General features: G+C 44.0%; 2 protein-coding genes across 2 annotated transcripts; one reads left to right on the top strand and one right to left on the bottom strand.

Moving 5' to 3' along the window:
• Window positions 1–4,587: 4,587 nt before the first annotated feature.
• On the bottom strand, window positions 4,588–18,902 carry exoc5 (exocyst complex component 5). Its single transcript, XM_056296042.1, has 18 exons — window positions 18,743–18,902; window positions 18,159–18,253; window positions 16,366–16,513; window positions 16,032–16,226; window positions 14,542–14,606; window positions 14,302–14,330; window positions 14,047–14,156; window positions 13,743–13,787; window positions 13,509–13,649; window positions 13,337–13,419; window positions 13,041–13,250; window positions 12,694–12,841; window positions 12,456–12,564; window positions 11,380–11,500; window positions 7,687–7,773; window positions 7,411–7,519; window positions 6,942–7,157; window positions 4,588–5,889 (listed from the first exon to the last, which is right to left on the bottom strand). Exons 1-18 carry the CDS (start codon window positions 18,767–18,769, stop codon window positions 5,701–5,703), a joined length of 2,127 nt encoding a protein of 708 aa, XP_056152017.1. The 5' UTR covers window positions 18,770–18,902; the 3' UTR covers window positions 4,588–5,700.
• A 110-nt stretch (window positions 18,903–19,012) lies between these two features.
• On the top strand, window positions 19,013–24,355 carry ap5m1 (adaptor related protein complex 5 subunit mu 1). The gene is made up of 8 exons (XM_056296141.1): window positions 19,013–19,215; window positions 20,218–20,878; window positions 20,999–21,226; window positions 21,301–21,440; window positions 22,517–22,602; window positions 23,141–23,253; window positions 23,742–23,838; window positions 23,934–24,355. The coding sequence occupies exons 1-8, from the start codon at window positions 19,148–19,150 to the stop codon at window positions 24,014–24,016; spliced, it is 1,476 nt and encodes a 491-aa protein (XP_056152116.1). The 5' UTR covers window positions 19,013–19,147; the 3' UTR covers window positions 24,017–24,355.

Raw genomic sequence — 24,355 nt, 5'->3', positions numbered from 1 at the left:
CAGATGTAACGGAGGATGAGCGGTCTCTGTGGGCATACCAAACAGTGAGCATTATTTGATTCAGACTCCCCTGGGTGTTATGACTGGGAAATAATTGTACGTATTTGTATTTGTTTCTTTTTTGCTGTGGTGTGCTCTGGGTAATTCTTAATACCTTCTAGAGATTATACGGTAACTCCCAAACTCCCATGATTATAATTAAGCCTGACTTGGTTGTAAAATGAGCAAATACCAATTTAGTTTTGCAACGTGTGAGGGAGCGAGCGTCTCTGTGTGTTCCTCCGTGGCCCCCCTGTGTCTCCATACGTCTCCACATAGTCCCGTGTTGCTGTTCGCGCACACACTTGTGTGCTAGTGCATGGGAGAAATAATGTTGAAACACACATGCGCATATATGTAGACGTGTGTGTGTGTGTGTGTGTGTGAGAGAGAGAGAGAGAGAGAGTGAGAGTGAGAGAGAGGGCATGCACCCATGCCTGTTGGTGCAGCCCTGTGTCAGGGGAAAGTGCTGCAGGGTGCATGCATATAGGGAAGGTTTGGTAAGGCGTGGCGACTGCTATCATCTTCCTTCTGGCAAAAAAACCCAAAACAAAAACCCCCAAACATTCCCCCATCCATTCTCTCTCGCTCCTTATTCTCTATCTCGCTCTCCCTCTCTTCAGCTTCCTCTCTCTGTTTCTCTCTCTCTCTCTCTCTCTGTCTCTCTGTCTCTCTGTATCACTTACAAAGGCAGCCGTTTCCTCCAAAATGAGGCCACGCACGGAAGGTATGCAAATGAAATCATTGCTCGTGGATTAGAATGGGACACCATATACCCTAAATCATGATTGTCAATCATGGCTGGGGATTAAGGGATATGGGCTCACAGACCTAAAAAAGCAACATTTCCCCCCTCAGGCAGATCCCCATTGTGAAGAGCTCTGAGGAAGAGAGGGCTCCACAGGGGAGGACAGCAACACTGGAGCACTAGTGCCCCCTACTTGTGTCTGATGTTGACTGCACCGTTTCATCATCAAGCGCAGCCCCAGTCGAGTCTGAGCAAAAATAGACGCTGGCACACTTGAGCCTATTCATTTACATTCGCTGTGCCCGGAGGCAAAAGCTTGATTAAACAAATGCACATGCTTTGGTGATGCAGTGTTTCATCTTCAGTGGAGGACAGAGAGAGAGAGAGAGAGAGAGAGAGAGAGATGAGAGAGAGAGAGAGAGAGAGAGAGAGAGAGAGAGAGAGAGAGAGAGAGAGAGAGAGAGAGCGTCCTCATTTATTATGTCTTTGGCAAGTGTGCAGGCTTGGTTCGACACCAGTGGGTTAGCAGGGCCATTGGTCCTACAGATGTGACAGATGTTTGTGTCCCCTGTGAGCGTATGCAGTTACAGTAGGACTGAACTTCTGTAACCATCTGAATCTGCTGTCTCTATAATCTAATTAGCTGATTATGATATACCTGTGTACCCAGGATACATGCTTTTTTATGGTAAAAGCATTTATGCTTTTGGTAAGTGTGCCTGTGTTAAATGTATCTAATTATGTATATGTGTACATATGTATTGTTGTTACTGCTCGACTGCAATCGGAGGATGATGATGATGTACATATGTATACAAGTCAATGTGAATATGTATATGTATGTCTGTATGCCTGTATGCATGCATGTTTGCATATGTATGCCTGTATGTAAACGTGTTTATATTACTTATGTGCCATTACAGTTAACAAAATATACTTAAAATAAAGCAAAGCTGTATCTCTTCTGCACATTTTTAGTGAAGAAGCAGTGCAGTTCCTCACACCGAGACATGTTTAGTGGATTGCGTGTGCAGACCCCGGAGCCCTCAGCTAGAGTGCCAGTCTGTTCCTGTGGAGCATTCAAACAGACGAGCCCAGCCAAGAGTGAGCACGGCTAAGGCACAGAGCCAGGAAACAGCACCGGAAAACGCTCCACAATGGCAGAGTATTAAAAAGAGTTTTTTTTTTCATGGGAGAGACAGGATGGGGGTGGAACAAAGAGCAGCACATTGATTTAGCACCATCAAAAGCATGCTTGTGTATGATTACAGAAATCAAAAGAGGGCTCCATTTAGCCCCACTATTTCCAGACTTTCCTGATGAGAAAAGAGAGTGAAGGAGGAGAGAGTTGGCACCATTCGCATCCTGCTCAGTGCAGTTCCCGGCTGCCCAAGACTGAAGGTGGTATGGCACCTGTGCCATTTTGGCCCTGGCATTATATGGGCAGGAGGTCAAGGCCAGGGCAACATCTGCATCACATCAGAGAGCCTGGCTGTGTTCCCGCCTCACGACTCCCACAAAGCACCTCACGTAGACATATCCCAAAGAATAGCTCCGGAAAGTGCCACAAGTGCACTCTGTGGATAGCCTACTCTGTTTCATCATGTATGTGTACCAATTATCCTACATGGGGTTCTATCTAGGTAATAAGCATCATCATTTCCACCACTTGAACTTCCTTGCAGTTGTTCAATCTGATGCCAACCACATTGGTGACTTGATCTATAAATGCAAGTGTTATTCTTGAAAGTGGTATGAGCCAAAGACATTTACCTGCATGCGGAACATGGCAGGGAAACCCGGTTGAGGTGCACTGTACATGGACAACTCAGTCAGTGCTGTGTGAGTGATAATCACCTGACTTATTTTATTAGGGGGGATCCTTAATACCTTCCCATGCTGGCTGGTCCAACCAGACCACCTGAGTCATCTTTCCGATGGCGGGTAAAATAAACCAGTGAAATTGATACAAGCCGCCAGCAGAATAAAGAGCAAGTGATAATCATTATGCATCATTAGGTGAAGATTTAGCTTAAACGTGTTTAGCAGGAATTAAGCAAAGCTGTTGTTGACATGGATTGACTGCTGTAATGCTTTATTGTCAGTGCTCCAGGAGGCAAGAGGGAGGGCAGGCCTAGTTGGGGAAGTGATGTGCCGAAAGCAGGGATTTATGGGATGCTGGAGGACTAGTAGGGTTTGTAGACAGAGTGGACGAACAGGAAATGATTCTAGGTAATCTGGCAGAGGAGTGGAAGGCGGGGAAAACGAGTACAAAGTAGCGAGACTCGGTATATGAAGGAATCTTTTTTGGTGATCAATGATCGCACCAGACACCGATGCACTGAAAACTGTACTGTGGTCTGTTGAAAGTTAATGTGTACGACTGCTGAAGTGAGTGCTATGGAAGGATTCTGCAACTAAGACTAATTTGTACCTTCTGATCAAAAAGTATCTTTGTCAGTAGCTGATTGATTTTCAAAAGACGCTGGCAGAGGCTGTGTTTTCATTATGGCTTAAAAAGCGGATTTTAGTGCAACGGTTGTGCAACCATTTGGCTCGTTAGTTTCGACCCTCACTTCAAGAGACGCCTGGTAATCTACCCAAGTCTTCCACAGCCATACATCAAACAGTCTGACACTGTCGAGCGCAACTTATGTAAAGCATTTTCCTAAATCCCAACTCTGAAAGGAGTCTTAAAACACAGACAGGGAAACACACAGCCAGGGTATTACACACTATTGTGGCATAATGGGTTGATAGGTGTGTAGTGCTCTGCATGGGGGCAAAAATTCAGGATTAATCACTGCGTGAGCATCACTGAAAGAATTTTACCTTTTATATCTGAACGATTGCAGTGAATATATTGAAAGCAGTCACCAATGTTTTGGAGGTGCCAAGAAAGACAATGAGCAGGAGGATTTTCTTTTTCAGGAAAAGCGGCTGAACAAAAACAATGGTGATCAGTTCAACCACAGACAAGTTTGCCCCTTCTGTCCAGATGCTCCCGTGCTTGTGTGCGTTTGTGTCTTTATGTCTGGCTGTGTGTATGCAAGAGCTGCTCAAACTGTCGAGTAAGAGAGGACAGTCTTATCCAACTCTCCAGTGTTGACAGTATTGCTAATCCCTTCCACCTGCTCAAATAACCCCCCAAAAAACACATCCCTCCCCCTCTTCCATCTGCCTGGGCTGGGAATCCCTAGGGCCAGACTGCGCCTCTGCCTTCGTCTCCACACCAGTTATCGTTCCTGGCCGGGCCCCACTCCCCCAACCACTTCCCGTGCTGCACACATTAATCGCCGCAAAAACAAATAGTTCTCAAATGTTTGGAAAAGACCCACTGTTTGCTTCAGGGCCTAACAAAATAATTTTTACAAGCTATCCAGTTGTGATTAGGGCTGAGAGAATTGAATTTATGTGGCATTGATAATATTAATATTAGCCTAATTAATTATGTTGTTTGACTTTGCACAGCACCGTGTGTACCTTCTACACAACACTAGCCAGCCAGAGCTGGAACTGAGCTCCCAGCCATCTCTATCTCGCTGGTTCTCCCCAGTCCATGACTACTGCACACATTTCATCAAGGCGTAGATATCTAATCCCCCCCGGCTCTGCTCACTTCCTCAAGTCTAAGAAAGAACTTTACTCTGGTGGCAAGAAATCCCATGAATTCCTGATGACTTTCATAGAACCGATGTCTGTTGCACCTCACTTTGAAAGTGACACTCGCCCAGAGAGCTGGCGTAACTTTAAATTCATGGCTCCCTGTTTATGAAGGATATCAGCGGGAGGGACAATGATAAAAAGCAAAACCTTTTTAATGAGTCATTAAGGTAAACAGCAGCACACAGAGTGGCCCAGTGCAGCAGACAGTCTCATGACTTGACTTGTCTTCTTTATGCAAAGGACAGTGAGACTGAATCTGCAATAAGCCCTGTGTGAAGAAGTCCACTTAAGTTTTTTTCCTTAATCTGAAGAGGCTAATGTTTCAGTGTGCTCCAACCCAAAAACCATGTTGATCCAGTTATAATAATAGAGACCACAGGAGTGCGAGCACCACTGGATGAGCAGGGTTGATCTGTGCAATTAAGGTGACACATATTCACTGACCCATCACACCAGCCATCTCAGCCAAAATGAGACCCCCCACATTTCCCATGTGGTTCTCAAACCCGCTTATAGCTAAAATCACACCTCTCTGTGATGACCTCTTGATCTCTGCTCTGAGGGCAAAGGTCAAGGGCTAGAAACACAGTCATGTGTCTCTCTTGGCCAGACACAGCTCTGTCCCGTGCTCGGTTGAGATGTCTACACTCTGTGTAGGTTCCTTTAGAGCTCCACACAAGGAGTACGCGCTCCCAGCACATGGGGCTACCAGAGGCCTGAGTTAACAGTCTAGCCTTCCCTTTTCAGCAGCTTTACAGTCTATGTCCTGTGTGCAGGCGCAGTCACAGAACAGATTTATATATTTGGCACAATCAAAACAAAAACACGAATCTATTTTTTCCCTTACAGTCAAAAACAATGAAAGCAACTTTGTTAACTTGTCAAAAAATTAAACTGTAGATTGGTGTCAGATTAGTATTTAAGAACAAAGAAAGCTCAGTCAACAGAAATGTGAACTTTTCTCAAGTGAGGAAAAAGAACAAAATAAAAAAACAAAAAACAAATAAGGAAGGTAAAATGCACATATCCCATATTCAAGGAGATGGTGTTTGTTGTTTCTGGGATGGACAAAGCAGGCTCTGAGATTTCCACTGGTTGGGCCGGAGAGACCTTATAATATGGAAGATGCATTATCTGAAGCAGGGGGTAGGCGTCTCCAAGGTGCATCATCTGAAAGCATTGGGGGGGGGGGAGTTGTTTGGACGGAGGGCAGCGATTGTTTTTCTTTTTTTCCCCAGACTCAGTCATTAACTGAAGTGCCGGCCCAGTCTGGACGAGCGGTAGTCCACTCTGAGCTGTACAAAGGCGTGCAGGAGGTTCCGGTCCAGGTTTGTCAGCTGTTCACCAGAGCAAACCTGCTTCAGGTTGTCAGGGGCAACTACCAGCAGGTTACAAAGGGCGTGGAGTGTGTCAAAGAGCTGCAGTACCAGTGGGACCTGGTAGATAGGAAAGAAACTGTTACTGCTGATGTCCATCTTTTCCAGTACACCTTTCAAGTTACTTTTTCAAGCTAATTCCCTTTATATTTCCTTACTTACTTATGCTCACTTATAGACATTCTACTTTTATTTAATGTGAGCCGCTTACCAAGCCAAATAAATGCCTTGTATGTGAGTCTTCCATGTGTAAGATGAAGTAGTAAAATGTATTGAGCGTTGCACACCTCTTGCCTCTATAATTATTAAGAGCTGTATCAATGCTTAAAAAAAACCTGTCTCCTCCCCTTTATCTAATCTCCATTTCAAAGCTGGATTTAATCAACAGGTTTCACTTGAGTCTCTTTTCTATTATCGTGCGGAGGTCGTAATGAGGCCACTGAGTGCCATGTGGACCTGGCATGGACTTGTGTGCATGGTATTTGTTTGTGTTTTCATTAGCGTTGGAGCTGAACTCAGGATGAAGCCCGACAGAAAAACTACAATGACAAAAACAAATAATTTTGCTGTCAGATCAGATGTCGATGAACAATAGCGTCTCCTCCACTAGCTACGACATGGATTCATGCATTTTTGTTTTGTTTACTGATTGAAAAAGACAAATGCAAACGCCTGCTGATTGCAATTTCGCTGCATGCTGCAGGATCAGTGCAGGATGTAACAATGACATCATAAGTTATCAATACAGTATCAGATGTGGCGCCACTGGCTATGGCATGATTGCAAAACCAATCATTGAATACCGACGTCATTGAGTCCCCCTAATGGCATGCTCTGGTTGTGTCAAGCAGTTATCAAACAGTGCCTAAAATCCAGAAATTAGCACAGTTAGCACGGAATTATTCCACGCACTAATGGAATGTCATTGGAATGGTTTCTTTCCGTGCTCAGAACTGTCTTGCTATGGACAAAGGGTCTTGGATTCACCTGGCTAGCCTGATTCAGGTTTTCATGATATGTTGTATACTTAGTCTTGATGTCATCGACTGTGCTGCTGCCCTGTTACTGAAGTGTCTTGAACCTAACTATGTCTTTGGTCTCAACACCCTCACCCTGAACTCCTTGGCGCAGCGTCGGTACTCGGCCACATCACAAATGGCCAGCATGCCTCCCATGGAGCTGTAGCTGTACTGCTGAAGGTGCTCGTGAATGAGCCGATGGAACCGCACACCCAGTTCTGTCAGCACCGTGTCCACGTTTTTTCCATCCATGGACTTACGAACGCGCTCCACTTGCCGACTCACATAGGCACACACCTTAGAGCAGGCCTGTTGCTCAGATAGAGAGAGTGAGAGTGTGAAAGAGAGAAAGTAAATTAGATATGGAAAACTTCAAATTAAGCAGTATTTTAACAACTTAGCTAACAAATGCTAACTTGAAGCCAACTTCAATCCAGAAATGTTCATGTTCTAAAAAAGGAATGAGCTGGGGTCAAGTAATTTGCCCTTATATTTTTCAGATTTTTTTTTGTTTGTTTTGCAAATGGCTCAATGGTTGAGACTGGGGCCTTGCATCTCTTACCGTGGTGTACTGGATCATGACATTGTTCTCATCTTCAGGCCTGAAGTCAGTCTTCTTCTGCTCTGTGGCTAGAATGTGTTTCATTTGGCCCACCATACAATTCAGTGTTCTGGATGACAAGAACCAAACTTTTGAGCGTGGTTTAAATGACATAATGAAGGACTGCCTGTAATAAACTTTTCTGACAATATATGTTCATTAATTGGCACAGATAAATGTTAAAACACAGATTACTCATGTATTGGTTAGGAGCCAGTAGGCAACTTGCTGACTGACCTGTCAATTCCTGTGTCCAATTTTACTTCCATCTGTTCGATCACCTCTTTCTTCTTGTGCAGGCATTCTGTCAACTTTGGCGATGAGCTAAGGAAAGAGATTCAAAAGGCAAATGTTGAGTTCTGTCCTGTGAAAAAAATGAACCTATGGAGGAGCTACCAGCTTTAAGTACCTATTGGGGAATAAAATACTGTGTACTACACAACATGGCCAAAAGTATGAGACACCCGCGCATCACACCCATATGTGCTTGTTGAACATCTCATTCCAAAACCCAGGGCATTAATATGGAGTTGGTTCCCCATTTGTTGCTACAACAGCCTCCACCCTTCGGGGGAGGCTGCAACTAGCTTTTGGAACATGGCTGTTGGGATTCTCTCCCATTCAGCCACAAGAGCATTAGCGAGGTCAGGCACTGATGTTGGGGAGAAGGTGTGGCTTGCAGTCAGTGTTCCAATTCAACCCAAGGGTGTTGGATCAATCAATCAATCAATCAATCAATCAAGTTGCATTTTATATAGCACTTTTCTAGCTGCAACAGCCACTCAAAGCACTTTACATTTCTGGTCAAATGGATGGGGTTGAGGTCAGGGCTCTGTGTTGGTCAATCAAGTTCTTCCACACCAGTCAAGTTCTTCCACACCAAACTTGGCAAATGCTTTGTGCACATGGGCATTGTTATGCTGAAACAGGAAAGGGCCTTCGGAAAGTTGGAAGCAAGCAATTCTCAAACACACCCCTCACTGGACTGAACCCCCATCTTCATCCACAGCAAGACAGTAGATGAGGTTAACAACTTTAAATATCTTAAGACTTGCTTTAGACTGTAAACCAAGCCATGATCAACACATAATTGATATCCATAAATGATCCCAGCAGAGACTCCCTGTCATCCGCAAGCTCAGAGCACTTTCTATTGCCCCCCAACCTCCTGTTGTTACTTTACAAAAGCATAATCCAACCCATCCTGCTCAACTGTTCCACCTGTTTCTATACCATGCTGACCATCTCCAACAAAAACAAACTTACCAGGATCATACATGCTGCCTCCAAGATCACCCACTCCCCTACACCCAACCTATCAGACATGAACGACACAACCATCACACACCTTGCACTCACAAAAGAGAATGACACCGATCACCCTCTCAATTCATATGTCATACTACTGCCGTCAGGCCATAGATACAGGACTCTGAAATGGAGAAAAGCTCGCTTTGGCAGAAGTTTTGTCCCTTATGCCATAGCAACACTCAACAAACTGTCTCGCTGAGCTAGCATAGTCAGATTTATCTGTGGGTGTGAGTGATGTTATATGTTTATGAATGTTATGTGTTAATGTATCTGTATGTATAGCTGTACGTTGCAGTGTGGTTATCTGTATGTTTCTGTGCATGTACTGGCTGTGAAAACAAATGTCCTGTTGGACAATAAAGACTAGGCGGCACGGTGGCGCAGTGGTTAGCATGCTTGCCTCACAGCAAGAAGGCTGGGTTCGAGCCCCGGGGTAGTCCCAGGTTGTTCTCTGAGTGGAATTTGCATGTTCTCCCTGTGTCTGCGTGGGTTTCCTCCAGGTGCTCTGGTTTCCTCCCACAGTCCAAAGACATGCAGGTCAGGTGAATCGGCCATACTGAAATTGTTCCTAGGTGTGTGTGTGTGTGTGTGTGTGTGTGTGTGTGTGTGTGTGTGTGTGTGTGTGTGTGTGTGTGTGTGTGTGTGTGTGTGTGTGTGTGTGTGTGTGTCAGCCCTGTGATGGCCTGGCGACCTGTCCAGGGTGTCTCCCCGCCTGCCACCCAGTGACTGCTGGGACAGGCTCCAGCATCCCCGCGACCCTGAGAGCAGGATAAGCAGTTTGGGTAATGGATGGCTGGACAATAGACTATTATCTGTCTATGTCTAGAATGTCAGATTTCCATTAACTCGAACTAAAGGGCCTAGCCTAAATAATACAGAACAGCCCCACACCATTATTCGTCCTCCACCAAACTGGCACAATGCATTCAGGTAGGTACCATTCTTCTGGCAACCACTAACCCAGATTCATCTGTCAGACTGTCAGATAGTGAAGCTTGATTCACCACTCCAGAAAATGCGTTTCCACTGCTCCAGAGTCCAATGGTCATATGCTTCACACCACTCTAGCCAATGTTTAGTATTGTGCATGGTGAGCTTAGGCTTATGTGCGGCTGCTCGGCCATGGAAACCTATTTCATGAAGCTCCCGATGAACAGTTCTTGTGCTGATGTTGCTTTCAGAGGCAGTTTGTAATTTAGTAGAGAGTTTTGCAACTGAGGACAGATGATTTTTACATGCTTTGCACTTCAGCACTCGGCGGTCCTGTTCTGTGAGTTTGTGTGGCCTACTGCTTCACGGCTGAGCTGTTGCTGTGTTGAGATGTTTCCACTTCACAATAACAGCACTTACAGCTGACCGCAGCGGCTCTAGCAGGCCAGAAATTTGAGGAACTGATCCATTGGAAAAGTGCCATCTGATGACAGTGCCATGTTGAAAGTCACTGAGCTCTTCAGTACGACCCATTCTACTGCCAATGTTTGTCTATAGAGACTGCATGGCTGTATGCTTAACTTATGCACCTGTTAGCAATGGGTGTGGCTGAAATAGCTAAACCCACTAATTAGAAGGAGTGTTAACATACTTTTTGGTCATGTAGGTATGTACAACAGTGGTGGGCTGTCAGAGCCATCAGGGCCTTCTCTGCTGGCCCTATCAAAATCATAATTTGTTTTTCATAGTTAAATTGAAGTGTGCCTGAAATGTGTCTGAATTCAATTACTTGTTTTTTCGTGGGGCTGAGCATCTAAATGCATGTCATATAAACGCATCACAGCTCCTTGGACAAGCACTAGTGGTATTGCTAGCCTTTCGTTGAAGCCCAAAGCTAGAAACTGATTACAACTTTGAGTGACCATATCACTGGCCAATCAAATTTTGATGTGTAGGGACAGTATGCTGCAGGGGCCCTGTGATGTATCGGTGCTAGCCCACGGTGTCATCATCAACTTTGAGCCTGAGCCTTTGGCGGCTTGTGAGTGAACGAAGTGCAATGGCTGCCGCATTCACTGCTACCGACAATCTTGTTGTCAATCTATTTTGTGTTTTTTTTAAGTATCTGGGAGGATTGTCTGCATTTTTTTTAACATGTTCTCCCCAATGGACTTAATTATTGGATGAATTTTGTGAGAAAAGACTCCCTCATGTGAGGCGGAACTTCAACTCCAGGTTGGTGTGTGTATTTTTCTTACTGAACTGAAGGCGGTGCACTGATTATATTGGCTATACTTTATTGAATTTGTTGAAACTTGTTTGTAGTTTTTGTGCCGTTTGGTGTGCGTGTGCAATCTGGTTGCTGAGTGACGTAAAGGAAGATCTGATGGTGATGCTGTAGACTATAGATGCAGTGGCTATAGAGCACAGTGGTGTGCGTTGTAGTTGTTGAAGATCAACTGTCTTGTTGGTGTTGACGCAGTATTGAATATAGTGTGTGATAGTGTATTTTTTATGCGGCTGTGTTGGCTGTATCGGCACCCATATGAGAAATTTGTGTGTGTGTGTGTGTGTGTATGTTGGGGGGTGGGGGGTGCAGTTCATTACTGAAGGCCTTGACTGAAACCCCACGGTATGCTACTGATGTACAACATATTCTAAAAAAATCTCACCTCATCCTATACTGACCTTATGAGTGGCATGAGGTGGTCATTGAACTGCTTGTCAAAGAGGTGGAAGATTGTGTTAGCCTGCTGAACCACATCCAGGAAATACAGATTGGCATTCTTGGCATCTGCTGAGGGAATAGCTGTAGGGAAAGAGAGAGAAACAAACAGATCACTAGAATAAACTAAAATATGAATTAAAGGTGCTCCATATAACAATTTGGCTTTCCTGAAGCCAAAATGACTTCTAAATATCAGCACGAGTTGCTGAACAGTACTGATTGAAATTAAGAGGCTTTTTACACAGCCTTTTCAGGGCGGGAACGTTGCACCATTTAGCCTCCTCACCATTCTGTGTAAAAGGTACAAAGACGGAATGGGGGGGGGTGTCATTGTTGTTCCGGCATTAAGCCGGCAGCAGAGGTAGCCACAAAGCCAAATCGAAGTCTGTGTAAAAGGGACAGCCGGCAGGACGGGACAGCTGGCGCTGTTGCGTTAACACATCGTGATGCCTCTGCTTCTGGAATGCCGGCATGCTATGTAAAATCACACACTGGAGCGCGATTATCCCGCCTTTGTTTGGTTCAATGTAAAAAAACAAAGCAGGCATAAAGACAAGTCTTCATTACGCCGTTATTGCGGGATCTCTGTGTAAAATTGCCTGAAGTAAACAACCAAATTCCCCCACCCTAGATTTCTGCATTAAAAAAACAAAACAAAACAAAAACACAGTAGCTGGGCAGGCATAGTTATTGTTGTTTGATGTCCTGTCCCCCAACAGACTTCACAGTCCAGTGGCAGTGATTGCTGCCAATGATATCTATAGGAGGCATTTGAAAATGGCAGATGTTGACAAACGTGCTGTGAATCGACTACCTTTTTAATTGAATTTGTTTGTCTTGATTTGTTATTGCTAGTCATATCACTGAAAGGTAGAAGTCGGAAATCATGTAGAATAACATAGCATATTTGAAATCAGCACAGAGTAATTCTGAGTAATCCACTGACTGATCTGTGTAGATCAGAGGTCAGTTGCTGAGATCCTGTGAAATTATCGCTCTTGGGTTTGTGTTGCTGAGAGGCCTGAGTTGGTTGTACCTGAGAGGCCAATTTCTAAGGCGTAGTCAATGTGATCCACACACAGGTGCTCAACCAGCAGCAGGAAGATGGAGAAGGCATTCTTGGGCAAGTCAGACGGGTCTGACAACTGTTTTACAACAAACACAGAGAAGAGATGGGGGGGGCACATCTTACTCCCTAATCAAACAAGAGCCTGCTATTTCTGCTTGTCATAACTGCGAGTGCATCTCATCTATAGGGGGCAGAGTTGCCTCACCTTGTGGCATCTCTCAAAGGCATGGCGTGTCTCCTGCAGCAGGTTAACCACAACCTCTTGGGAGAGGAAGGTCTCTCCGTGGGTGTCGATACTGGGGCCCAGGGGCAGGTTGGTGCGCTGCCTGATCCGTTCCTTCAACTCTTGGATACTGCAGAAGGGGAGAATCAGAGGAGAAAAAAAAATTCATAAAAATAACGAGGAGGCCTGATGAGCAAGTGACTGGAGCCCCTGATTCTAAGCTAAATGCTTTCGAGTTTTAGACTTAAGGTATGTAGCCTTTACTGATGTAATGAGTTATTGAATTTAATTTGTCAGAGTTTTTAAGTGTCACAAAGCTTAGATCTCACCTGCCAGTGCCTATAGGGCGTTTCTGGTGGTTTTTGGAGTCATAGTAGCGCTGCAAGATCATGGCACTGCGAGTACGAAGGTACTCCCTCTCCATGTCGATGTAGCTTTCCAGGTAGGATGAGAAGATGTTCTTGATCAGCTTGGACAGAAAGGTATGTTTGTCTGAGCCCAGGTTGAACTCTGTCAGCTTGGCAGCCAATGCTGTGGTCCTGGTAAAGACACAGGATGGGTATAACACAAGGCCAATAAGCCGTATTTATGAAAAGAAAGCATGAAACAAAACAAGTTTAATTACCTGGTGTAAAGATCATACAGGTTCTTGAGGTACTGTTCCACATCAGAGTGTTGGGTATCATCCAGTTTCTTCTTCACATGGGCCTTGATATAAAAAGGAAGACACTTAAATACAATATGACAGATGTGGCATGTCTACATAGGAATACATGAATGGAAGGCGATAGGGATACCTTTAATTTGTTTGCAAAGATGTTCTGGATGAGCTTGGCCATAACAGCTTCTGGACTACTGAAGACCTCTCCGACCTGATTGTTGACCCGAAGGCAGAGGGATGCAGTGTCCTCAAAGACATCATTCCTCAAGTAAGCCCCCTACGGAAAGAAACAGAAGGGTTAACCCATGACCTGTGGATATTACTGGTCTAAAACAAGTCAAAGCAGGATATTATAATATTGTGCACTTACCTCCTGACACTGCTCTATGTAGACATCCACACAGTGTGCATAGCCCTTTAACAAAACGAAACAAAGATTACATCACTCTTGTACAGATACAGTCCAAGATATTTAGACAGACATACAACTTACTTCAACACTCATGATACTGAATTGCCACTTTACTACTTCCTGCATGACCCAATAATGTATAATGCACTTTAAATGAACTCTGACTTGACTTGACAGGACATCCTAAATGTATGCAGGATCATCTGACATTCACTACAGATAAAAACAGACCAAACATGGCTTTTGAATGTTTCTGGGTCACCTTGAAATGTAACAGAACTGCTGCCACCTCCCGCATACGTCCAATCTCACCCCTCCGCTGGGCGGCTGTGAACTCCTGGATCAACTGCCGCTCTAGGTCATGGTATTTACCTGGAAAGAAAAATATACACACGCAGAGTGGCACACAAAAACCATTTTGGTCACTTGCAGCTTAGTTCTGGTGTTTTGAAATATGGAATATGCAATGACCCACTCCGTGGGTACAGTAACATGAAAGTGGATGTTGCAAACTCACTTGCAATTTTTGCTTTGACATCTGCAAATCTGTTGGAGAAACACACAATTACTCAGCAGGGATGCATTCATACACTGTAAATACATTTTGTGATAATAATAATAACAATAATAATAATAATAATCTGAAATCAGAACTTTCTCGATTACTTTGATATGGAATAGCTCTTTGAGGAGCTGACACACATCTTTTCCTTGACAGTATCTTCTACAAAAGCTGCCTCCAGGATGCCCAACTCACCTGTCAAATGGGAGCTCCTGGGCAATGAGATGTAGCTTCTGAATGATATCAGCAGCCTCCTTAATCTGAGAAGGAGCGAGACAGAGAAGGAGATGTGTGGAGAGAGGGAGAGGGAGAGAGAGACAGAGAGAGACAGAGAGAGAGAGAGATAGAGGACCATGAGAGGTGGAAATTCAGACAACAAGCAGGCTGCCAGCAGCATCTCCACTTTGAGGATCATCATCTTTGAGCAGCCCTCCTCTATGGTGGTCATGGAGCTGATAACAAGCAGGCGCAGCTCACCTGGACATCGGTGGTGGCAGCAGCAGCAGTCCTGCCTTAGCAGCACATCCAACTCTTTATTGGCATGCCTTTTTCTGAATGGGCTGTAATCCCACCGGAGTCTAAATCGCCTTCAATAATCTGTCCGGCCGGGGATATCTGTTGAAAAAAAGGGGCCCTGTCGAGAACCCCCCCCTCCCCCCTCCCCCTGACATACACGCTGGCTGAAAAAGCCCCAGACCTACGAAAGGCCCGCCGTCCGCAACTCCTCTGTTCCCGCAGATGCCTGCCTCAGCTAACATCATTACTCTGCTCCCGTGAGGAGGATCCAGCCTTTCTGCTCGGCGAAGGTTTTCTAAGTATCTGTCCCCCAGCTAAGATTAGCTAAATCCCATGTAAGTAATGTAGCCGTCTCCCTGCAGTCAGGGTTTAGCAGCACTTGTCTCCACGCTGGCGGCCCAGCCCTCCCTTTCATAAGGATTAGCAGAGCCATCCCCCTTCAGCTATTCACTTGCAGCTTTCCTCTTTCCCCCTCGTCTGGAGGTATGCTCAGGAAAAAGGAATCTGGCCAAATATTCCCGCATGCCTCTCTAGAAACATAGCCGCATCTTCAACTCTCGTCTCTGGGATTGACACACATGCATGCACGTGCGCGCGTGCACACACACACACACACACACACACATACACAACTCTGCTTCCACTGATGATGTTCCTACTAACAGGAATTAATCTGGAGAATCCCAATCTCTCCACAATCCAGTATCAAACTCTTAAGGGTCAATGGAAAGGTCACCTGTCTCATATCAACTCGGCCAATGTGTAGGCAGAGACTTGTGTTTACACATTATCCCCTCCCTTACTTGTACTATCATATCACAAGCCTCCTCCTGTAATGCGACACAAAGCCGAAGACCAGCATCAGTAAAAAATTCTCCCTCGCAGACACCCTGCAATTAATGCAATTAGGCTTGACACAAGCATGTTGACATCCATGCTAGTCAATCAGCCTGCTATTGTCAGAAAGTAAATGACAGTTTATTAATCCAAATTAGCCAAGGGATCCAACTAAAGGGATAAACTTTAAATTAATATGGATGGTTTACTCCATAATCCTGCTCACACATGCTTTACCTCCAGGAAGATACCAGTAGGAGGGCCTTGTCAGTGGTCACTCATTGCATAAACTGCTGATGTGGTAAATGGATGGAAGTGTACATTGTACTGACCTTGTCAGGGTTGTTGAAGACATCGCTGCGTAGCTCTCCATCCAAGAACTCATTGAAGTAAGTCATGAGACGCTGTGCCTCCACAGCCCTCTGTCGAGGTGTGTTCACGCCTTCCAGCTGGTCACCAAGGTGACACACCTTGGTGGCCACATAGCTGATGTGTTCGTCAAGCTCCTGGAAATGCTGAAAGGCCACCTGAATAGATACAGGACAGAGGGAGTTGTAAGACAGCCGTGAGACATTTCTTTGATATCGCTGAGAAAAAACATTTCACTATGGGTTTAAAGAGATTTGGGTTTGTTGGCATTAGGTTAAATTTGACCAATTGGCTCACCTGGTTGCTCCTTTGCAAGTCTTGTACTTTGTGTGCAAATTCCTTGGCCTCACGGTGACACTGATGTTCAAGTTTCTCCACCCGACGTTGGATCTTCTCATCCAGTTGCTTCAGCTCCACAATATGGTTCTCAAACTCCTCCAGCAGTCTATAAGGGTGGAGAAAATGTTTCAACCTCCTGGAGAGCTCAACAATAAACAACATAACAAATAACAGGTGAAGACATACACAAAATAATTGAGCTCTAGAGAAGTAATTGGGAAAGGCAGAGTTAAAATTGTCCCAATGACCTAACACTTACAGTTAATATTTACAGAATAGAGCTGTGTGCTTAACTCCTGGGTCCCCAAACTTAAGAAGCTCTGAGAACTAGGAGCTTCGTCAGCTGCATTTTAAGTGTCATCAGGACTGCAGAGCAAATGTTCTAAGTCAGCACCGCATTTCACAGAGTAGGAAACATCCCAAAATGATGAGTATATAATCTCTTGACTAATTCCCTCGGTACTGGCTACAGCTTAAAGACATCTCCCATCCCTTTCCAATACACACTCATTCCCTGCCTGGTGACTCACAGTATGGTGGCCTCCAAAGATATGTTGTCTCTGACTCTTCACTAAGGTTTTAATAGAGCTTCCAAAGAGGTTGTGGCAACAGTTTTGTAGACAAAGTAGATTCTGCTGGGTGGATCTTCAGTATGGTTAGGGTTCTTAAAGGAGCTACCGTATGGCATTTGTGCTTACTGGAAACAAGTTTGTTCCCAAATGTAAACACAAGACCAAGCAATTTCACGAAAATACCTTATAAATACATAAACAAATAAATAAACTAAATAACTAAAATATTTCAACATCTGTTTCTTCTTTACACAGTGTAGCAGCATCAATAATGCTAAATTTGTAAATGAAAGTCTGACATCAATCTTTAGGACATTGAGGATGTTAACTTCATTTTCATCTGGAGACCACAAAGTAGTTGGTAAGTAAATACTGACTTTTCAGTAATTTATTAGTTAAATACTAATATTATAAATAAAATAAGAAGAGAAAATCCACTTAAAATGTATATGTTCTTTGGTGGCTTTTAAAAAGTAAAAAGAAAATCTCACTTGATGCAAATGTGAGCATCTTTGTTCATTTACTCTACACACTACAGTGGTTCCAGCAAATTGCAGAACTTGGAAAATGTATTCTTTGGATTGTAACATTGGACTTTTGTTCATTAGTAAAGCTAGTTGCATGCTTGTTTAGTAGCATTAAGTTATATGGCAAAAGTGTGTGAACTAAAAAAAAAACAGTGAAAAGTTAAAAGCACTTTGCTTTTAAGACTGCAGAATAGGCTGAGAGAGCTGAATGATGTGAAACCAGAAGTTGCCATCCTAATGCACAAGGTCCAATCACTCAAACTGACAGATATTCTGAGTGGAAAATCAATATCGCCTACATTAACAAAGGAAGCCATGCTAGAACTATCTTAGATAGAGAAAGGCTTTAATCGTTTTGTTAATGATTCAGTTTGAGTTACACTTTATGAAATCCAAGCTGTATTAACTTATGCGAAAATATATGCAGGAGTGTTGATAACCCTTTTCAATGGAGGGGAAGACGCTTGCAGGTAAGCCAACCTTACCCGGCAGATTTAAAAGGCGGAGAATCTGAGTTCATAGAACAAGCATACAATAACAAGGTGAACAAAATGTATTGTTATAGGCTGTCAACAGAGTCAGGAATAAAAACTGGAGCCGGGTAACAGACTTGCTTTGATTGACAAATAAACTTTTGTGAATGAGAGTCTACCTTTTGGGGTCAAATGCCTCTGCTCCACCTTTGGAACCTCCCCCAGGTGTTCTCCAAGCCAGCCTTTCAATGTATTCGTCTGCATCAAAGGGCTCCTGGGAGACGAGTAAGCTAAGATTGACAACTGTGGCACACCAACGATCAACTCACAAAGATCGATTAACAACAAGCAAATCAGCCATAGTGACGAGTGATGTACGTTACCTTTTTTCAATAACCGGCAAAAACACACACACACACACACACACACACACACACACACACACACACACACACACACACACACACACACACACACACACACACAGGCCAAGGTTAACTGGTAACACACTCAAGAGGTGTGACATTTGCACCCGCTACCTGACCAACTATTCCTAGCCAATATAATGACAATGACAATGCAATCTTCAGCACTTGGACACATGCAGGTAAAACAGTATCCAGCAGTCTAGCTTGCTGCGTGTACTACAGACGCTACTCGGCTAAATGGTGACCCTTTCTCCAAGAGGATGAACAAGAACACTATCGGGCTAACATCACTTAGCGTTAGCTGCCCGGCTAGGTTCCTTAACAGCAATCGTTACCTCGAACAGTTGAGCCGTCGTTGCCATGTTAACACTTTTGGCTGGCGATGTAGACAAATGCAGTTTAGGCTAAGGGGTGGTGCGTCGGCAAAACTGCCGACTTCCAAATGAATTTGCTGATTTTTGGTAGTTCTGCCCTTTGTTGACAACTAGCTTTTTAGCAGTCCTGCTTCCTGTATGGAAGAAAAGGGTGGGGAGATATGCTTGCATGTACGCATGCGCGTACATCGACCGATTGGTTGTGACTGTCACGTGAAATAGTTTCAGGAAGTGGTTGCAGTTGCCTCCGGCTACGCTCACGATAGTCATGTCATCATGTTTGCGGAATAAATATTCGACAAAATGAAATGATTTCTGAGGCCCGGACATTTGCAGGCATTTGAGGACTTCAGTGCGGCTGTCCTAATGAGTCTGCGTGCTTTGTGGATCATTTCTCACGAGAAGGGAGAAAATGTGTCGGTGCGTTTTTCAAGGTTTGTAATGTCACTTCTCCGTGTCAAACTGACTTGTACCCGTCCCGTTTTAGCAGAATGAAGTCATTGTTAAACTTTCCCTGAACATATACCTGTTGACATGCTGACTGTGCAATATAGTGACTAGTGATGCGCTAGCCAGGGTTTTTTAATACCCGCATCCACCCGACCCGTTATGAAAGCCAATCCGACCCGCTAAAATATGCGTTGATGACCCAACCCGAATCCGACCTGACCCGCAAACCTCCAAATTTAGCCAAGGCTATAGCAAAGTGAGCAGTGTTGCACATTGTCGTTTTTGGGCTGTTTGTCCAACATAATACACTGAATGCAAGGCATAGCCTGTTGTATATTAGCCGTCTGGGTTTAGGCTACTAAATAAACAGACGAATTCTTCCAAGCGGTGTTCTTTATTGTTGAATAGCAGCAAAACAAGTAACCCTTCATTAAAGACATGAACTCTGTCGCTCTTTCTCTCTTGCTGACACGCGCGCACACACACACACACACACACACACAAAAGTCTTTCTAAGGAAAAAAAATCGTTTTTGCGGTGCAAACAAAAGCTATGGCTCAGACCACTTAGGGAAAACTGGTAGGTGAAGCATCAACACTAAAACACGTGCATTGACCAACATCACAATCGTAAATTGATGATAAAGCTGCTTGCTTGTGTGTGTGTGTGTGTGTGTGTGTGTGTGTGTGTGTGTGTGTGTGTGTGTGTGTTTGGGGGAGAGACATAGAGAGAGGGGAAGAGAAAGGGGACTAGTGATGCACAGCCTAGCCAAAAGCACGCAATGTTTCTGTGAATTATTTATAATGTACTTATTGGTTTGTCACTGTTTTACCTGCCCACCGGAACCCGTGAATTTTCTAGTAAGCTTACCTGAACCCGCAGGACGTGGGTCGACCCGCGCATCACCAATAGTCACTATGTAATATTATGGAGGACCAAATCATAGATATTTCTTTAGATGTGACCATAGTGTCCCTCTCTCACAGGAGGTTCCCTACCGTTGAGTACCGTGCAAAGTGCCTGGCGGGTTCCTCATATGTGGCTGTCCCTGAAGATAGTGTAGTACTCCAGCTCCTTCTCATTGAGCTGGGACTTGGGGACTCAGACAAACCCTATGTTGGTCAAAGAGATGACTGCTTACACCACCAGAGAACGCCAGCCTTGGAGCTACATGTGGAGATGCCTGTCAGGGGAGTCCTCTGGCCAGTGTTGGCCATTTCCCAAGGTCCATTGATTCTAGCTTGCCTACCCCTGTTGGAGGCCCCTACTGAGCCACGGCCACCTCTGGCAAGCCTTCTTTCAGTCTCCCAAGGCCTCACAATGCTTGTAGGCCTTCAGACTTTTCTCTATGGGTCTGGAAGTAAACCTGACAGTGAGGGAATTGCCTCTCGGTTGGCAATGATGCCCTCAGTCCTACTGCAGGTTTGTCCCCTTGGCACACCGCTGGATATCCCGCAACTGGGGGCACCCGCTACATCAGCAGTACCCACTCCTGTTGGGAGCCAGAAGCAGCCAGCCTGGAAGACAGGACTACACCGTGGTCGGGCTGTAGTGAATGTAGCAGTGACCGAAATGGTGCGTTCCATGCAATATGGAAATCAAAGTAGACAGGACCTCTGGGATGTCTATGGCACTGTAACATGCAAAGTGAGTATATATTATTTGGTACTTTTTTTGCTGGTACATACACATCATATGGCACAATAACTTTGTTCTCTCTATTGTCTCTTTCCTTAATAAGCTCTTTTTACCTCTTACTGTCATCAGTGTGAAGTGGAGGGGGTGCTCCCAAACGTTACCGTGACCCTCACACTGCCGGCAAATGGTTCACCACTCCAAGATATCCTGGTCCATCCTTGTGTGACCTCATTGGATTCCAGTATTTTGACTGCCAGCAGTGTGGATATTTGTGACGGCTCAGCTTTCTCTGGACCATATAAATTCCCCTTCTCTCCTCCTCTGGAGCCATTTAGATTATGCAGCTATACATCTCAGGTATGCAAATTGTCACTATAATGTGATTTTGTGTCTGTTGATTGATACTGATTTAAAATCCAGTCTTTCCTCAGGTTCCCGTACCACCCATCCTAGGTTCTTATCAACTGAAGAAAGAAGAGAACCAGCTGCGTGTAGCAGTAACCCTCAAACTTCATGAAAGTGTGAAGAATGGCTTTGAATACTGTGAAGCTCACGTGCCTTTCTTTAACAGGTAATTGTGTTAAAAACATTAATTTTCTTTTTTGATGAGCGCTCTTGTCAAAGATCATTGTTTGCAATGTAAAGAAGTATGATGCTTGATGTATGATCTTAAGGAATAGACTGCTACCAGGGAGCAAAAAATGTCTCCGAGGTTAGTGTGCTGTGAATAGTTAATAAAGTTTAACATTTTACAAGTATAGAAACTGTCTTGTAAATATGAATAGCATAGGATGCCATTTTAGTACTGACCTCTAGAATAATTAATTCATGAGTTTGTTAATTCATTGATGCCTTTAAAAGCTTATTTTAGTAAAATTGCTCAAAGATTTCTTGAAAATTACTGGGCCCTGTGGCAGTTTGATGTGCATGTTGTCTCTGCACAAGTGCGACTATTCTGTTCAATCTAACTAATCATTTTGTTGGATGCAATTTCAATCAAATCAAACATTTTCTTTTACACTAGTTTTTGATTTCAGGAATGATAAATCACAGGAAGATGGCTCTAGAAACTCAGCCCTAATGTTCTCACGTAGACAAGAATTATTGGTGCCATCTATAATTTATTGAACAGTGTTTGACAATAGCTCATTCGAAATAGCACTAAATCAATGTTTCCGTATCCACTAAAAACAATGTGCTATTCTGAAAAACGCCTTATCCGGATCACAAAATCACTTATCTACATCTTGCCATGTTGAATAACAGTTATCTCATAAGTAAACAGTAGCTGTAATGTCAGTTTTGTATCCTCATCTCAACGCTACAATTAACACTATCGTCAGCTCTCTCATGAGTAATTTACACTATCCGATAAGTGCATTTCTCATATAGTTTTGGAAGGACATTCCCAAATAAGTTGTCATGAAAACACAATTATTATTTGTAGCATTGATAGGCTGATACTACATTTTTATTTTTTTATAAACGAGAGATTTAGTCATGCTATTGCTGTATTATTATATACTTAAATTGTAATACAAGGCATTGCATAATGTCCTTATTGCATACAGTAATTGACAGCATTGTGCTTGCACAACATTGCAAGACTTGAATATTGACATCCGCTTTTGGACTATGTGTCTGCAGGAGTCAAATGGGTAGTGTGGATGTGAAGGTGAGCTCTGGACAGCTGGAAGTCTCCAAGGAGAAGAACCTGCTAGTGTGGGTCATTGGTAGGCCTTTTTCTCCACACTAATGTAGAATTTCAGTTTGAATATAATAGAAATGGGACTAGAGGGCATCTGGGTAGCATAGCAGTCTTATTTTGTTGCCTACCAACACGGGGATCACCGGTTCGAATTCCCATCTTACCTCCAGCTAGGTTGGGCATCCCTACAGACACAGTTGGCCATGTCTGCCAGTGGAAGCCAGATGTGGGTATGTGTCCTGGTCGCTGCACTAGCGCCTTCTCTGGTCGGTTGGGGCACCTATTCAGGGGGAAGAGGAAACTGGGGAGGAATAGTATGATCCTCCCACATGCTACGTTCCCCTGGTGAAACTCCTCAATGTCAGGTGAAAAGAAGCGGCTGGCGACTCCACATGTATTGGAGGAGGCACGTGGTAGTCTGCAGCCCTCCCCAGATCGACAGAGGGGGTGGAGCAGCGACCGGGATGGCTCAGAAAAGTGGGGTAATTGGCTGGATATAAAGGGAGAAAAAGGGGGGAAAAATGGGACAAGTGACCACAGTTCCTCCATCCTTATTTATCTAGGCCAGAAGTTTCCGAAATCTCGTGAGGTCAGTATGGGAGGTAGCATCAGCTTTACAGGGCAGATCCCAGGACCTACTCAACCCCTCTGCACAGAGCTTACAGCGTATGTCAAGGTAAGTTAAAATGTGTGGTGGTAATGGATAGTCTTTCATCCTGTGATGGATTTAAAAAAATTGCATCCGCATAATTACAATGGGCTTTCTTGGTGCTCATAATGCCATTTCTAGGCCAGTCTACACCTGTTAGATATTTGAAATTGAGTGACAAGATTCACAAGTCCTCCACTTTGTAATTTTATAACTATTTGTCATTGTGCACGCAGAAAAAAGTCCTCAGCAAATATTGTTTAAATATGAAAGTTGTCCGTAATAATGCCGTCGGTATTTTCAAACAGCAGTTAATCCCTTTGAATAATTGGATATGAATGTAGGGTTAAGGTAAAACAAGTTGTGGTTCGATTGTAAAGTGAAAAGTCCAATTGGAAATAAAATCAGATCAGCTCTGAATTGCACGGAGCGCTACAGAAGTAACTCCTTTGAGTAACTGCTATATCTTATCAACTAGTGTGTCCAGTCTATTTGAGACATCTTTGCTTTTACAGTTGTATTTCAAAGTGCCTGACCTAACACTGTCTGGCTGCTGCGTGGACCAGCATTCGGTGCAAGTTTATTCCTCTGCCAAACCACGGATTGTGACATGTAAGTATCTGACAATTTCTCCAATGGAAATGTTTGTCACATATGAAACTCAGCATTTCTTAAGACTCAAAATACTCTTTCTGTCCTATCCACAGCCCGAGAACTTCAGTCCAAAGACTATTTCATATGGAATTCAACTGGTACTGCTCCAGTGTCCTCAGGACACATGATGCTGTAAGATAGACATGTTCTGGGCTGCTTGTTGGAAAGATGCTCCATGCTAAATTCTAGGAATGATGAGGATTTCCAGTGTTGTAACGTGATCCAGAATGAATATGTGACTGTGTGAAAGACTTTTGTTATTATTCGAGTGTGTCTGGCGGGGATTTGTTGGATGATAGAAATAATTTAAATGACAATGACACTTAAAGTGACATGAGTAGGACATCTGAAGGGCAATGAAAAAAAGCGTTCACCCAACCTTTGCTACAAGTCACAATGTACACACCTGTCATCAGAATAATGAAAAATAATTTGAAAGAAAAGTGAAATATTGCAAATAAATCCCACTGTTGAA

Source organism: Lampris incognitus, chromosome 16 (genome assembly GCF_029633865.1).
Source record: "Lampris incognitus isolate fLamInc1 chromosome 16, fLamInc1.hap2, whole genome shotgun sequence".
Lineage (NCBI taxonomy): Eukaryota > Metazoa > Chordata > Actinopteri > Lampriformes > Lampridae > Lampris > Lampris incognitus.
Note: the sequence above shows the minus strand (reverse complement) of the source record. Positions and strands in the feature narration are given on the sequence as shown.